Raw genomic sequence first — 16,752 nt, 5'->3', positions numbered from 1 at the left:
AATATTGAAAGAATATTCCCCTGTAAATGTCCAAAACTCTTTTCTCAATAAAATCCACAATCTAATGAGTTACACATACTCTTAGTAAATAACTTTAATTCTTTCCTCTTTCGCCTTGTTTCCCACATCCGACATATGTTGATTATATTAGATTTTTACTGTAATTTGGCTTTCTCTCCAGGTGTCAATTACCTGGACTATTGCAGTGGTGATCTCTTAGTGGGTCTTCCTTTCCTATCTCCCTTCCTGCCCTCAGTTTACCCTTCATACTACTGGACTGTTTTTTTAATGCAAGTAAACCTGAGTGTTTTGCTGTTGCTTATATTATCCAGTCCCAGCTCCTCAGAGTGACATGCAGGGAAGCCTTTACAGTATTTCTTTACCATCCCTTGTTCCTAGTGTTCACTTGAATAATCTTCTGCCTCCTGTTACCCACTTTCCTTATTCCTCTGTGCATGTTACATACTCTGCCTGGAAAGCCCTTCCTTTTCTATACCATTCCTACTCCTCCTTCAAGACCTAGCTTAAATACCATCCTCTAGGAAGATCATTACATTTATATAATTCTTAAGAAACTCTTCCATGCAGTTTGCAACTGACTTGTTCCAGATTGTCCACTAAACTATGTTGCTTCTCAATTCCATAATGAGGTCTATTGAAGTGAGAAGCAGTGGAGGAGTCACTGGATATATGAAAGAAGAGTGAATCCTTTTTGCTACAGTGTTTAGATTTTGATTTCTTGGAATTCATACTTTACATTTTTTTACATTCATAGGTAATGTATTGCTTTGTATTTGTTGGACCCTGGATCCATACATAGGATACCAAATGAAGACACTGTCATTGTTTCTCTAACTTCTGAGACTAATGGAGATTTCGATTAAGGAAAACTAATTGCAGGATTCAGTAGTTGAGTGCAGTGACAAAACTTGAACAGGGGGCAGTATGAGCAATAAGGAGGGGATGAATACAACTGAGTAGTGGTAGGGGAGGAAGGGAGGACAGGACTGAACATCTCCATTGTGTTTTAGTAGGAAGAACCAAAAGTAGCAGACTATAGCTGCCATTTATTGAACATTTCCTATGTATGCAAAAGCACTGCACTAAGAACCTAATATTTATTATCTCATTAAGTCTTAAAATCTCTATGATGTATACACTGTCACTACACATTTTCTGGATGAGGAGACTGAGGTACAGAGGTTAAAAAACGTGCCAAAGGTTATACAAGTATAAAGTGCTAAGTCTTGAGCCAAGGTCTGACTCCAGAGTGTGTACTCTTACCTGTACACGTTTGCCAGCATGTGCAGAGGTATGGAGATGAGAGGGCATTTGCAGATTCATGGAATTGTAAGATGTCATTATGATTGGAGCTTAGTTTGGAAATGAGGGAGTACAGGAGGTGGGACTGGACAGGATCTTGAAGGATCTAGTTTGCATTCGATGATAACGCACTTAGAATTTAGCTTGAAGGGGGCGGGGGGTGTTGTTAAAGTGTATTAGGCAAAAGAGTGCACATTTGCATTTAGAACAGTTATTTTGGGAACTGTGGAAAATACATTGAGGCTAAGATGGGAAAACACTGAGGCTGGAGGTAAGGAGCTAGTCAAGAGGTTACGGCAGTATCTCAAAAGAAAGATGATAAATGTCTAATTCATACAACAGACATTGGATTGAGGAACCATTAAATAATAGGTTGAGCCTATCAAGAATTTTTCATGGCTAAAGAGAGGGAGAAATCTAGCATGATTCTTACTAGGTCCAGGTCTTGTTGATGGATAGGTAATAGAAAATACTTTGGATGGTGAGTATTTGGGAGGGGGTTAGGAAGAGGGTAAATAGGCTTTTGGACATGTTGTCCAAATTTTAAATTAAGTGTAGTGCATTCAAGTGGAGGTGCACAGCAGAGTGTTGGCTTTCCAGGTCTGCAGTTGAGAAAGTTGGGGCTTGGTTAAACAAAAAGTGTGTAGATGTTAAAACTGTGGATTAAGGAGAATGCTGGACCTGGATCATTGGGAGGAAGGTGGGCAGTGCTGGTTATGAAGTTCTGAGGAACACTGATACTTATTGTGAGTCAAGGAATAGATTAAAGAAAGAAAGATGAAGTGTGGTGGACAAAGCAGTGGGAGGAAATTCAGAATCAGGAGCTATCGCAGAGGCCAAGGGACAAGAGCAAGAAAGGAGCTGCCTACTGGCTGAGGAACTATAGAGTAGTCAAGATACAGAGAAAACCGTGCACATTCAGTTTTTCACTTGGGATTATTGGAGCTTGGCAAGAACTATTATAGTGAAGAAGAGGTAGAGGCCAGGTGGCAGAGATTTAAGAAGTGAATGGGAGGTGAAGAAATGCATTTAGATTATTTTAGGATGCTAGGGAAGAGATGAATGATTTTTTAAACATCGGCTAATATTTAAGCATTTTTTAAAGTATTACAAAAAACCCTATGTGAATGGCATAAAGGATGTAGGAGGCTGATAATCAGTTAGGGAAAGTCCTTAGGGAGATGAGTGGGTGTGGAGCCAGAAATGAAAACTAACAGGTGAAGGGATGCAATTCTGAAGAGGAAGAGGGGGTTGTGGATAGTTGGGGTTGTAAGTAAATTTATAAGTGGGAAGTATTGGAAGCTTCTGGCTTCTCATGTGAAGGACTCAGATTAAGAAATAGGGCTCCTGAAGCACCTGGGTGGCTCAATCAGTTGAACATCAGACTTCAGCTTAGGTCATGATCTCGAGGATTGTTATGTTGAGCCCCACCCATGTCAGACTGTGCTGACAGCCAGAGCCTGGAGCCTGCTTCAGATTCTCTGTCTCCCTCTCTCTCTGCCCCTCCCCCCCCCTCAAAAATAAACAAACATTAAAATTTTTTAAATTAAAAAAAGTAATAGGGTTCCTTTGGAGAGTATATGATAATCTCCTGCAAAAGAAGAGTGATTTAAGAGTTGTTGCAAAGGACAGAGGCTTTACGTAGCATATATAGAAAGATAAAAGATTGAAGACTTGAGATGGGTGGCATCTATGACAGTCTTCTGTTGTTTCCTTGGTAGCAACGCAAATTTTCTTAGACATCTGTAAGACTGGTTACACTCCTGCCCATCTATAGCACTTTCTTCATACCAAAGGATAGCACTTAGGACCTTGTGTTACAAAAAGTATGTATCATTCTTCCAAGTGAGAATTGAAAGCTTCTAAAAGATAATTCTTGGGGCGCCTGGGTGGCTCAGTCGGTTGAGCGTACGACTTCGGCTCAGGTCACGATCTCGCGGTCCGTGAGTTCGAGCCCCGTGTCGGGCTCTGTGCTGACTGCTCAGAGCCTGGAGCCTGTTTCAGATTCTGTGTCTCCCTCTCTTTCTGACCCTCCCCCGTTCATGCTCTGTCTCTCTCTGTCTCAAAAATAAAAAACGTTAAAAAAAAATTTTTTTTAAAATAAAAGATAATTCTTGCTTTTTTTTTCTTTTCTTTTTTTCCCCCCCATCATTGTATCCCCTCATCCTATCAAAATATTTCAGGTCAGGTAATTCTCAATAAATGTTTATTGAATTTGTACATTTCTGAACTAGACTTGTGTGCTGTGACCACCATGTATTGAGCCCTGTCAGCAACACATAATAGCTGTTTTCAGGACTGTGGTATGAGATGGTTTCAGTTGGTGGTCTGTATTTACAGAGGTTGTGAAGTCCAGTATTTTTGGCATTTTATATAAAATAATTTCACCATTTCATTTGTTAATTTATCTGTAGGTCTTGTATCACTGATGGTTATACTTACCTATTCCTATCTGATTTAGACTGCTATAGGCATATCAGAATTTACTTATTCATGTTAATTGCCTATGTGCTTTTATTTGCTCTCTCTATTTTAAATCTTTTCTTCACTTTAATGTTTCATCAGAAAGCAATACACAAAAGAGAAAACCCAAATCAGATAATTTTACTAGGTAATAGGTTATTTTTGTTTTGTTTTGTTTTTAAATTTTTTTTTTTTTAACGTTTATTTATTTTTGAGACAGAGAGAGACAGAGCATGAACAGGGGAGGGGCAGAGAGAGACACACACACAGAATCTGAAACAGGCTCCAGGCTCTGAGCTGTCAGCACAGAGCCCAACGCGGGGCTCGAACTCACAGACCACGAGATCATGACCTGAGCTGAAGTCGGACGCCTAACCGACTGAGCCACCCAGGTGCCCCATAGGTTTTTTTTTTTTTTTTTTTAAATAAATGTTTATAGGGATGGAACTAGTAGTTAACATCTAGTAGAGTGGTATATTTGAACTACTTTTATTTATTAATTAGTACAAGGGTTATTAAAGTTATGGCTTATCCAGGTCACTTTGCTTTGAATTTTATTGACAGCATTTATTCTACTTAAATTGCTTCAGCTATAAAATTCTTTTGTTACAACAAATAATTGAGTGCAATTAGTGCTTTCTGTATTCTTTAGAAAATTCATTCTCTAAATGTAAGTTATGAAATTATGGAGTATTTGCCAGCCATTTCTTTCTTAGAGCCTTCTAAAAAAGTTTGTTAGGAGAACCGAGCTCTTCACTTTTATCTCTTTTATTAAACGGTAATTTTTAGAAATATTCTTTTTTATCTTGACTCAAATACAAAATGACCAAGTGTCAAAGATTTCATTTCACATGTTAATTAATAAGTAAGCCAGCAAGATGGTAAAGCCACCTTGATTTTAAAAGAAAATTGAGAGAACAGACACATTTATAGGCAATCAGGAATGCTGAAGTGAATTTTCAAACAGATGCAAGACTGGTCAGTATCCTCAGGGCAATAAAATGTGCTTTTTTGAAATCCTCTCTTCTTCCAGCAGGGAGAAGTGAATTACAGAACAAAGTTTATTTGTGCTTCTATGTACATGAATCATTTGCATTACTCAGTTTTACCAAAATTGTAAAATAGCCCAGACAGACAAACACAGTGAAAGGCACAAGCCCTCTATAGAATCAGATATTCCCAAAGAATTTGTCACACAATTCCTAGTACTCCATTGAAAGGACACTCAGTAATCTTTTTGTCCATTTCAAAACCTTTCATTATATTTTCTGACACGTTCCGTTCTAATTCCAACGTCATACTTACTTCTCTCCTTTTTGTACATTGTAGTTCCCCCTCACCTCCAGTGCTTCCTTCTCAGGGGGAATAATTCACAACCCCAAGGCTAGGGACAATTACTGGAAGTACAGGTTTTGCCTGGCACTTGTGAATGTTTGGATGGCAAGCAATGCCGAGAAGTGGGAAGGGGTGAGCTGTGGACATCCCAAAGTTGGTTCAAACTGCACATTCCCAGAAATATAACAGTTTGGACCTGCCAGGTCCAGATTGTCACATTAAAAGGCTATGTTGCCTCACTTGTACAGTACTGCCCCTCATATTTAGAGTGTGGTATTGTTAGAGAGCACTTGCCCAGAAGTTTTCTCTTTTGGTGCTCCCCACAATTGTGTGAAGTAGCCAGTGTTTGTTTTTGATCCTCTTACTCACAGAGAGTAAACCAGGGCATAGAAAAGTTAAGTTAATTGCTTGATTTGTACTCAGGCTTTCTGAACATTGTTCACTTCATATTCCACTATGCATCCTGGCATTTAACTAAGTGGGCAGTTACTAAATAATAATTATGTTCCTAGAATAATAACATTCTATACCCCTGATTTTTATTCCCATTTTATGAATGTAGAAAGAAGAAATCTTAAGGATGAGCTATTGAAGATGATGTTTTATTTATATTTGTTAGTGCTTTGTTTTTTTGAGGAAAGAGCCGGCTAACTACTTAGGTAAAAGAGTTGATAAATGGCTGAGCAATGTGGAAGACCGCTATAATTTCCCCATATTCTTGCACATTTTAGATTTCATTTATAAGGCAACAATAGTTTATCATATGGAGAAGAACTGGATAAAATATGATGGTCCCCCTTACCTGTGGGGGGATATGTTCCAAGACGCCCAGTGGAAGCCTGAAGCCACAGATAGTACCAATCCTATATATACTATTTTTTCTATACATATCTATAATATTTAATTTATAAATTAGGCATAGTAAGAGATTAACAGCAGTAACTAATAATAAAATAGAACAATTACAACAGTATACTATAGTAAAAGTTATATGAATGTGGTCTCTCAAAATACCTTCTCTTGATAAAATGCCTACATGATGAGATGAAGGGTGTAGGCGCTGTGACATAGTGTTAGGCTACTCTAGCATCTTAAAATTTAGAAATTTATAATGAAATGAGTGTATAATATGTAGAATTATAGAATGTGTCAGAAGGAGGATTCTCTGCTTCCAGACTGGTTCACTGCAGGTAACTGAAACCACAGAAAATATGACCATGGATACGAGAGGATTACTCTGGACCCTACTTATTAGCAGTATCTGCTCTTGGTTTTAACTTGTTTTTTAGCTTCTTTTGAATGGTTTGTGGTTTCTGGGAGGAAAGAATACCTGTAATACATATTTGGAAATTGTTGTTCCATAGTTTTAATGAAATACAGGGGTGGGAAAATGCCTTTCAATTGTATATACTCGTTTCTAATACGTACAAAATGAGTATTGCTGTCTGTATTTTGCAGTGGGGAAAAAGCCACAGAAAGTGCTTTTTCTTCTTAGCATTCTAAGACTTTCCATCCTCATGGAGAGATGTGATGTGATTCATCTGGTTTACCTTTTTATATTATAGTAGACTCCATCATCTTTTTGGAAATGCAACATAAGGATAGAGATAAACTTCCTATCAGTTTAGCAAGTTCTATTTGGAGGAAGTATATGAAGTTGAGATTGGATATAATGTTTGGTTTGATTTTCTGTTCAAAATTTTCACATGGTGAGGACAGTATTTTTCTACATATATCAGTAGGCAGTAACGATTACTTCAAAGCTTCCAAAGCCAGATACTACACCTGCATGTTCCAGCAGGGTTGCTGAATTTATTCCCAAGATGCATGGTAATGTGTACTTTGTATTACTGAGGTTGAATAAGGAAAAGTTACAGTGTTCTCTGCCAGCTGTGCACATTAATATTGAAATAAGTTGGGGGTTTTTTTCACCTTGCCTGTCTTCTGTATAGTTGCACTGTTTTCTTAAATGAACAAGAGAAGCATTGCTCTTTATCTTAAGGATTTGTAACATCTTAAACTACAGAATTCTATAATGAAATCAAACAATTTTCTTTTTCTTTTTCTTTTTCAGGTTCGGCTCAGCTAATATTTAACATAACCAGATCTGTAGAATACACTGCTTGCAATGAAACTGTTATCATCCCATGCTATGTTAATAATGTGGAGGCCACAAACATTAATGAAATGTATGTAAAGTGGAAATTTAGAGGAAAAGACATTTTCACCTTTGATGGCGCTGTAGAAAAGACCACTCGCGACGATAAATTTAAGAGTACAAAAATCATACCACAAAAATTACTAAATGGCATTGCCTCTTTGGAGATGAACAAGGAAGAGGCTGTTGTAGGAAACTACACTTGTGAAGTAACAGAATTAAGCAGAGAAGGCGAAACCATCATAGAACTAAAATACCGTATTGGTAAGATTTCTATAAAAGCTTCCCATTTATTTGTCCTGTAGCATCCTGATCCTATTAGAAAGGGGGCAGAATGGGGCTAGGCAAAGCACAGGCTATTAATAATGTTGATGTAATGTTTATCAGCTTTAAGATCATGAGTTTTATCTTACTTGCTTTTCTACTTTTCAGAGTAAAACTCCTTTGCTGTTGGTTAATTTGTATATTGTGTGGTTCTCACACTTTTGGTCCCAGGACTATTCCTTTGGGGTGAACAGTCCTAAGGTCATCTATGCTGCATTTCTGTTTGCTGCCATCAAAAGTACTCTCTTTCATGTGATTAATTTTCCAGCCCCTTTCCAATTATTTGGCCTTTAACCTTACACTTTGACCAAGGGTTGACGAGTGCCAGCCGTGTCCCCTCTGCAGAGACTAGATTAGGAGACCCAGGAGATTAAAAAATCAGATTATCATGGATAAGTCCTTAAGGCTTCCTATGCTTAGCTTTGCTTTGGTGTTTTCTCCATTGCCAAGATTTGGAAGAACTAGAGATCCAATTCAGTGTATTTGAATTCAGCCTTGATTATAGCACCATGGTTCTGCCCTTTCTTCACAAACTTGGCTTGGTGAGTTGTATAAAGCAGTAGTTAGTTGAAGTAAACAACCTGCTTTCTTTTCTTTATTGTGCCACCTGATTTCTTCAACCACATACAAGTGCATCATGACCTTCTGTTTGAAGTATCTGTTTAGAATCACTAGACATACTACTGATTTTAGGATTAGACCATACTTTGAGAACCTCTGCTTTGATGGGACCAGAACAGTTCAGTTGGATCACCTCTTTGTCTTCCCCTAGTGTTGAGACATTATAAAATGTCTGTCACCAGACTGAGAATGAGCTGTTTAATTTGGTGGAATCTTTTGACAGTGTTTAGGATTAGGAATCAGGAAATCTAAATTCGATCACCTATTTTGCAACTTAACTATTTGCCCGTATGATCTTGAGAACTGTCTTCTCTGAGTCCAAGTTACCTCCCTTATCTCTGGGATGGGGATGAAAGTAGATCCCTGCTTTTATGTATTCTGCAGTGTAATGAGCATCAAATGAGATCTCATATGTAAGTTCTTTGTAAATCAAAGTGCTTTGCAAATGTTGGTTGTATTCCTGGAATGTTTATTTTATGAAGTAAGATTTATCAAGTTGTTGAAGCTGGCCTGGGGTATTGTAAGAGGGATTTTTGTGCAGTAAGGAATGGGTAGGAGATAGTTTAGAGCGGGCTGGCAGAGTTTGGAAGGCGATGCTGCTAGGAAATCTCTTGTGTTGTAACTTGTATTAATTTGACATTAACTGGGACTAAGAAGCTTTAAAAAAAAAAATGTATACCTTTCAGCAGGGTCTGACCATTCAAACACTGGGATTACCTAGAATTAGGTAACCTGACACCTACTTGAAATTTTTCTGAAGGAATGTATACTTATGTGGGAATGAAAAAACAAGATGGAGGGGGCGGGGAGCAGCAGTTTTGGAGTATAGCGTCAGTCCCTGAGAGACAGACTGTTAAACTCGAGATACGAGATTTGAAAGGCCAGAAGATGGAGTGAAGATGGATGGGAAAGAAATACCAATATCTGAGATGAAGACCAAGTTTATGTTTTCATGTGCAATTATTTTATTTTTCTTTGTTTTCAAAGTACCCTATAAAAAAATGAGTTGTACTTACCTTTTGGGCCATTAGAATGAGAAGGTACTATTTTCTTGCAGAGAATGTTGAATACTATACAAGAAGTTTCAGACATTTGGCTTTGCACCCATTTTTATTTTTTGAAATAAAGATTCATAGGAAATTGTAAAGATTGAACAGAAAGGTGCTGTCTACCGTGCCCAGTTTCCCCCAGTGATTACATCTTCTGTAACTGTAGTAAAGTATCAAAACCAGCAGGTTCACAATGGTACAATGTGTGCATATTTCTTTGTCATTTTATCACATGTGTATATTTAAGTAACTACCACCACAGTCAAGATTCAGAACCATTGTGCCATTAACACAAAGATCTTCCTCATGCAATCCCTTTATAGTCACCCCCAACTGTTCCCAACCTGGCACACATTAATGTATTCTCTATGGCTATGATTTTGTCATTTCAACAGTGTCGTATAAGTAGAATCATACAGTATTTTGAGATTGGCTTTTTCTACTCAGCACAATGCCGTTGAGAACTATGCAATTTGCTGTGCGTATCAATAGTTTGTTTCCCCCACACTTCCTCTCTCTGAGCTAAGTAGTATTCCATGGTATGGGTGTATCACAGCTTGTTTAACCATTCACCTATTGTAGGACATTTTGGTGGTTTCCAGCTTTTGGCTATTACAAATGAATCTGCTGTGAAAAATCGTGTACAGGTTTCTGTGTGGACATAGTCTTCATTTCTCTGGATAAATGCCCAGAAGTATGATTAGTGGTTGTATGTAAGTATATGCTTAGTTTTTAAAGAAACTGCCAAACTGTTTCTCAGAGTGGTTATTTCATCTTACGTTCTCACCAGCAACATACAAGCCATCTAGTTTCCCCACATCCTTGCCAGCATCTGGTGTTGTCTCTGTTTTACACCCATTTTTGACTGGGGGAAGAAATAAACCTCCTCTGCTCAAAAATGTTAATTTGGGGCAGGACTCTTACTGTGCAGTACAGAGTCACTATAGTAGTGCTACTTGCCCATCATGTGGACTTTGGAGATTTAGCAGGAGAAACCATTATCACTATGTTGTGCTTTTTTTTTTGCCAATGTAGGCATAAATGAGGAACAGAAATTACTTAATAGAGAAATCTACTTAATGGAATGTGGAGTAATGGTGACCATTTGTGTTCCTTTTCTGAGCACTAGGACTGAATGTGTAGAATATTATATATGAATTAGAGTTTTATATACCTCTGGTGTCTCTGTGTAGTAGTATACTTTTGGAAGGAGCACAGGACTTGAATTTAGAAAGATTTTTCTATACTTCACCATTTCTAGTTTAAGAAAACCAGGTTGAGAAACTCAACCAATCTGGCCCTCAATTTTTTACCTGTAAAATGGGGATACTGTCTCCATGACAGAATTGTTTGGGATGTATATAAGTTAATATTTCTCTTTCTTAAAAAGATTTATTGAGTACCTACTGTTCCCAGGCACTGTGCTAGGCACTAGGGATTCAGTAATGAGTAAGATGTGATCCCTACTTTCAAGGAAATGATAGCAGTATAAATAAGAACAGTAAAATAACCTAACATTTATTTGAGCGCATACCAGATACTTTATGTATGTTGTGTCCTGTGATCTTCTCAAGAACTCTAGGAGATAGACATAGGTCTTACCATTTGTTAGGTGAGGCAACAGGCGAGATTTAAATTACTTGTTCAAGGTTTGAGTCACACCAAGATTTTAACCTAGATCTATCTGTCTTCAAAACCCAGTATTTTTCCAACAGAGTACATGGTTTCTTTGAAAATACCTCGTAAATAACCAAATGCTAAATGTAAATATGTTATAAAATTTGTTATCAATGTCTTTGTTTATATCATTAATGATACAAAAGCTTGGAGGCTTAAAATTTTATATTTCTCCAAGTAAGTTATTAAGGTTTTATTTAAAAAGGTCAGTTCAGGGGTGCCTGGGTGGCTCAGTCATTTAAGCGTCTGACTTCAGCTCAGGTCATGATCTCACGGTTTTTGAGTTCAAGCCCTACATCAGGCTCTCTGCTGTCAGCACAGAGACAGAAACTTAAAAAAAAAAAAAAAAAGGCCAGTTCAAATTCAGCAGAGTTGCCGTTTCCATTATTGTCAACGTGATATACATTATGCTTCAAATGCTGACATGAGGGCATTGCAAGATCCTTGTATTAGTTTTCTAGTGCCGTATTAGTTTTATCGTATTAGTTTTCTAGTGACAGTTCTGACCATGGTGTAACTAGGTTCTCCATACAGAGTCTTCACAAGGCTGAAATCAAGGTGTTGGCCAGGCTGTGTTCTCACATGGAGTTCAGGGGCCTGTTCCAAGCTCACATGATTGTGGCAGAATTCAGTTCCTTGTGATCGTAGGACTTCTTTCTTTGTACTTCTGTTTCTTTGCTAGATGTCTGCTAGGGGCTTTTCTCAGCTCCTAGAGGTCACCTCATTCCTTGCCACACAGCCTCTTCCATATAATAAAGCCAGCAAAGGAGAACCTTCCTCTTGTACAAAGAATCTCTCTCACATTTTGATTTTCTTTTCCAGGAAGAGCTCAGACCTTTTTCAGAGCTCACTTGATAAGACCAGCCCCCTCTTCTCCCAAAAGCAATTTCCCTTTCGTAAAGCCAACTGGTTGGGCACCTTAATCACATCATCAGGATCCCTTTTGATACATAACACAACAGAATCATGGAAATGAAATCCATCATATTCACTTCCCCATCCCTTCTTCAAGGGGAGAGAATTATAAAAGGCTGATTGTAGGGAGCAGGGATTTGGGGAGCCACCGTAGAATTATGGGTTTAATTAAGTAACTGGGGACTAGCCTAGCCTAGTCAACACATCAAAAAAGTCATCACAGTCCTGAAACATCACGTAAAAATGTGGCTTGAATTTTAGTGTTATAAATTTTATTTTAACCTTCTTTTGTGGAAACTGGTGTTTGTGAAGGTTTACCATGTATATATTTGAAGGAAAGGCACATTTAATTTATTTAAGTGATCTCTTTACTTTTTCCAGTTACCCCTTTTGTATACAGTGATAAGAAGAGTGAAGTACTGGGTTTTTAGAATACTTAGGCTGGGAAGAAAAATTTAAACACTCATTCATAGACCATATCCTCTTAATATCATTTCTTTGTTTTTCCACTAATAAGTTCATCTTCTTGAGACCACACTACCTGAACAAGAATTGGGGAAGAGTAATGGGCAGAGTTGTCAGCCACAGCTTGAATGGAATAGCATTGCCTTTGGATTATCTTTCTTATTCCTAAGGTGGAAAAATATCCAATAGGGACTATTTTAAGCTTAGTTTATTTTCTTAGTACCATAAACATTGAAAATTGAGAAGGACCTTAGAGAAGTATCTTATCTCTTTTCGCCCCTTGAGGAACAATAGTTAAAGTCATCTGATAATAGTACCAAGACAGGTCAATAGCTTAATGGGTATATAAGTGGTTTTATATAAAACATTGGCTTTTTCCCCCCAGCATCTCATTTGGTTCTTGAATGTCCACTTTGGTGACCCTCGGACTCTCCACCTTAACAAATTAGAGAGAGGTAACACGTTCGTGCCAGTGAGAAGAGGTAAATTATGCCAGAGGTCTGAAGCAGTGATTTTAAACTGAGAGAATGATGGACCACCATGTACATGTGTGCGTATGTGCACACATGCACACATACACACACTCTTGCTGTGGAGAACATATTACAGTCTTGGGGTGAGAGCTGAGAGGAAAGAGTGTGTGAAGTTTGAATAAACTTTCTGTAAGTTTCAGTTAAGCATCTCTTAGGCAATAATATTTTTTATTCTATAATCCTACTTTCTGTATGTCACTGAAATGTTTCTCATACTTCTCATTATTTCGGCATAGAGGCTTGGAGTTTTCCAGTAGTCATTTAGTCTCTTTCACCATCTCACTCATGAAGTACTTCTATCACATGCCAGGTAATTGGTCATTCAGACATTTTACCTCAACATGTGACATGATGAAACTCTCTTCCTTCCCAAAGGTCTTGGTTTATTAGTAGGCAGTTCTAGTTGTAACTTAAGTCAAGCTAGAACTTGACATTCTGTAATTTCTCTCATGAAGAAGGCTGTGGTGTTTCTCTCCCAAGCTTGTTTTTCTCTAAGGTAGAAATCCCTGGTTCTTCTAGCCATTGCTTATGTTTCAGGATCCCCATTCTAATCACCTTGCTTTGGAACAGTTCCTTGTTATGTGTTTAAATGTGAGGAGTGAAAATGAACTCAAGATTGTATTTGTGTATCACATGTTGCTTTCCTGCTACTACACAATTGCTGCAGCAACTTTATGATCAGTCCTGCTTCTTAATCCATTGTCTACGTGGCTGGCAAAGATTTTAAATGAATCAGGTCATTTTTCTCCCCTGGATGAAGCTTTCGAATCACTTATCATTGTTCTTGTGATAAAATCCAAACTCTTATTACAAGCTATTAAGACCCAATATGACCTTACCCCAGGAGACTCTTCCCATCCCCTCTTGTATCATTAAATTCTAGCCACAGTGGCCACCATTTTGTTGCTTGAATTTGCTGTTCCTTTGGTGTCTCTTCTTCCCTGTCTTTATGTGGCGCAGATCCAGTTCCTCACCCAGAGACCTCTCCTTACTACCCACAAAAGTCTGATCTTCATTTCCTTCCCCTGCTCAAGCTCATGGTCCTACTTGCCAAATTCACAGTGGGTCTTAAGTTTCAATAAATGTTTGTGAAATAAGTGAAAAATGAGTGGTCAGACCATGGTTAAACACATCTCTCAATAGGTTTCTGTCAATATGTTCTGAGATTATTTTGTTGCGTAGGCAGGGAGGTCAGTGAAAGAACATTTCATTGTTAGCTCATCTTGAACATACACTGTTCATGTTGATCAGATACTGGTTGTATTTTGAATGTAGAGCGCACAGGATTTGCTATTGGACCAGGTATGGGGTGTCAGAGAAACCAAGGAGTCAAGGATGACAATAAGATTTTTGGCCTGATGAAATGGGGAAACCCTAGGGGGGAGGTTTGTTGGGGAAGTAGGGGGAGGACTCTCAGAAATCTGTTTGGGACATGAAAACTTAAGATACTTAGGATTCTTAGTTCACTGTCCCTCAGTTCCCTCAGCATTAAGGAGGGGCTAACAGTTCCTCATATAATAATTGTGAGAATTAAAAAGTTAATGTAGACAACTCACAATAATAGAGAACGTAGATTAAGAATGGTCATTAGATCATAGAGCTTTTAAATCCTTTGGGCATTAGATACAAAAACCTAAGCATAATTTACAAAGATTTTTCTTGGTAGGAATTTTGGCCAAATTGAAATAGGTTTTCTTTGGTGTAGGAAGATACACAGTAATATAGTTGGAAATTACGGTATTGATTCAGAGTATCTGAAAAATCCATCTCTTGGTAGAAACGCAAAATTTAAGATACAGTCTTCCATTCACTCACCAAACTATCTCATGATTAAACCTTCAGCAGTAAACCGTTGAGTTTCTAGTATATACAGGGCAAAATGCTCGATTCTGAAAGGTCATATCTCTAAGACAGAATTTGTAACGTTATTTTGTGTGGATCATTGCGAACGTTTATCAGGTTTTAACATAAGAGTAGCACAAGAAATGTATGGCTATCATGGTGGTATGAAAGCACGCAAGATTCTTCACACTCCAATATGGAAAGACAGAGCCAGGGAGGATTTGAATGAATAGGGTTGGTTTCAGAGGAACACCAGCGCTTGCTTTGGGCAGTATTGAGGAATGTTCTTCAGCAAGTCCCCATTGTAGAGGCAAACTTTGAAATGTTTTTAGTGCATTTGCTTAGCTTTATTGTTAGGGAAGAAATACCATGATAAAATCAGTGTATTAGTGTTAAGATATGATTCAATTTAATTTTTAAAAAGTTCTCAAGTTATTTGATATCTTAATGTCACGATTTCTTTCATATAGACTGTGTGACTGTTATTTTCACTGTCTAGGTAACATGTGACCCACTTAACAGAAGCTTCCTTAATACCTAATGTTAAATCATTTTAGTAAAGGTTGACTGAGTACTTGGTACATGTCAAGCTTTGTTTTAAGCCCATTTCACATATTAGCTTTGTTAATAGTCACAACAGTCCTTCAGGGTATAGGTATTCTGTTGTACTGGGGTTAACAATTGAGGTCACTGAAGAACAGAGAGGTGTTAAGACTTTGTCCAGGGTCACAAAGCTTGTAACATAGAGTTAGCTTTCAAGCCAGCCAGAGCCCTGTTCTCAACTGTGCCATACTGTCTTCTTCCACAAATCATAGGTTAGGGAAAACGTGGAAAACACACTTAAATTAGCTTCTTTTTTCATAAATAAAATTTGTTGTATAAGTAAATTATTTGTGTAATTTGTAATTATTTTAAGGCCACAGCTTAATAAATTATTTTTATATTCTATCTTTACAGTAAAATATATTGTTGACTATTCAATGGCAGGACTTAACATGATTATAGTAAATATTAATTGCGACTTTTGTTTTCTTCCCAGTTTCATGGTTTTCTCCAAATGAAAATATCCTCATTGTCATTTTCCCAATTTTGGCTGTACTACTTTCTTGGGGACAGTTTGGTATTGTGAGTAAGTATTTATTTCTATTTTTTGTTTATGTTTTAATGATGAAAAGATTATTTCTGGGAGGTAATATCAGTGAAATATTTTACCTGACTTGTATTAAAAAGTGTGATAATGTGATAAATAAGAATATACAGTCTTAATATTCTTCTTGATTCATAAGTGTTTTTTTTTTAATTTCTTAAGAATGACTGGTGGGAATCCTAGCAATAACAATACCTCAAACTTATGTAGAGTTTAATATTTTCAGAGCATTTACACATATTATTTTGGCAAAGAGATGGTCACAGCCCACCTTAGTGTTAGGGTAGAATATTATACTTTCTATTTTCCCAGTTTGCACTTGTCCGTGTCCATGTGTTCATCAAAAGCCCCATTTGAACTGTGTGTTGTCATTCTTACTATGATTCTGTAAGGAAGTGGCCACAGGAAAATTGTGGTTTTGGATCGTGTTTTATTGTAATAATCACGTGACCAAACTTGTCAGGGAATATCTTGATGCTATATCAGAATCAGCATTAACAATGTAGAATGGTCACTACTAGGTGAAAAGGTAGTATGTATTCTGGTTGATGCTTATACTCAACCATATTTCCCTACTGGTTTGGTAAAAGAAATTTACTAAATTAGTGAAGTTCTGAGGTGACAGTGTAAACTTCTAAACTTTTAACATGTGAGATGTATTCCTCATCTCCCTTTCACACAGTGAGAGGTCAGTCATTGAAGGCCAGCAAGCATTTATACGAGGCAAGGTGTGAATGATGCTGATTTCATTTATTTCATTCTATAACTTTTAAAAAAGTAAAAAAAATAATAAAGTGTGGTAGTGGATTGGCTTATTGTATATTTCATGAATTTCACTTTTACTCAGAAATCTAAAGTGATCTGAAAATGGAAGAGAGATGACTGATTATATATTCTAAG

The 16,752-nt window shown here is 37.4% G+C and overlaps 1 protein-coding gene across 8 annotated transcripts in view; it reads left to right on the top strand.

Moving 5' to 3' along the window:
* Positions 1-16,752, top strand: part of CD47 (CD47 molecule) — a 47,419-nt gene that overhangs the window by 4,941 nt on the left and 25,726 nt on the right. For all 8 annotated transcript variants that reach the window (XR_006222071.1, XR_006222073.1, XR_006222072.1 and 5 more), the window contains exons 2-3: positions 7,196-7,543; positions 15,745-15,834. Coding sequence is in view for 4 of the 8 variants with exons in the window: in XM_042998624.1 (XP_042854558.1) it covers positions 7,196-7,543; positions 15,745-15,834 (438 nt within the window). In the remaining 4 variants the exon portion in view is untranslated. The remainder of the gene's footprint in view (positions 1-7,195; positions 7,544-15,744; positions 15,835-16,752) is intronic.

Source organism: Panthera tigris, chromosome C2 (assembly GCF_018350195.1).
Source record: "Panthera tigris isolate Pti1 chromosome C2, P.tigris_Pti1_mat1.1, whole genome shotgun sequence".
Classification (NCBI taxonomy): domain Eukaryota; kingdom Metazoa; phylum Chordata; class Mammalia; order Carnivora; family Felidae; genus Panthera; species Panthera tigris.
This window is presented reverse-complemented; position numbering and strand designations above follow the sequence as displayed.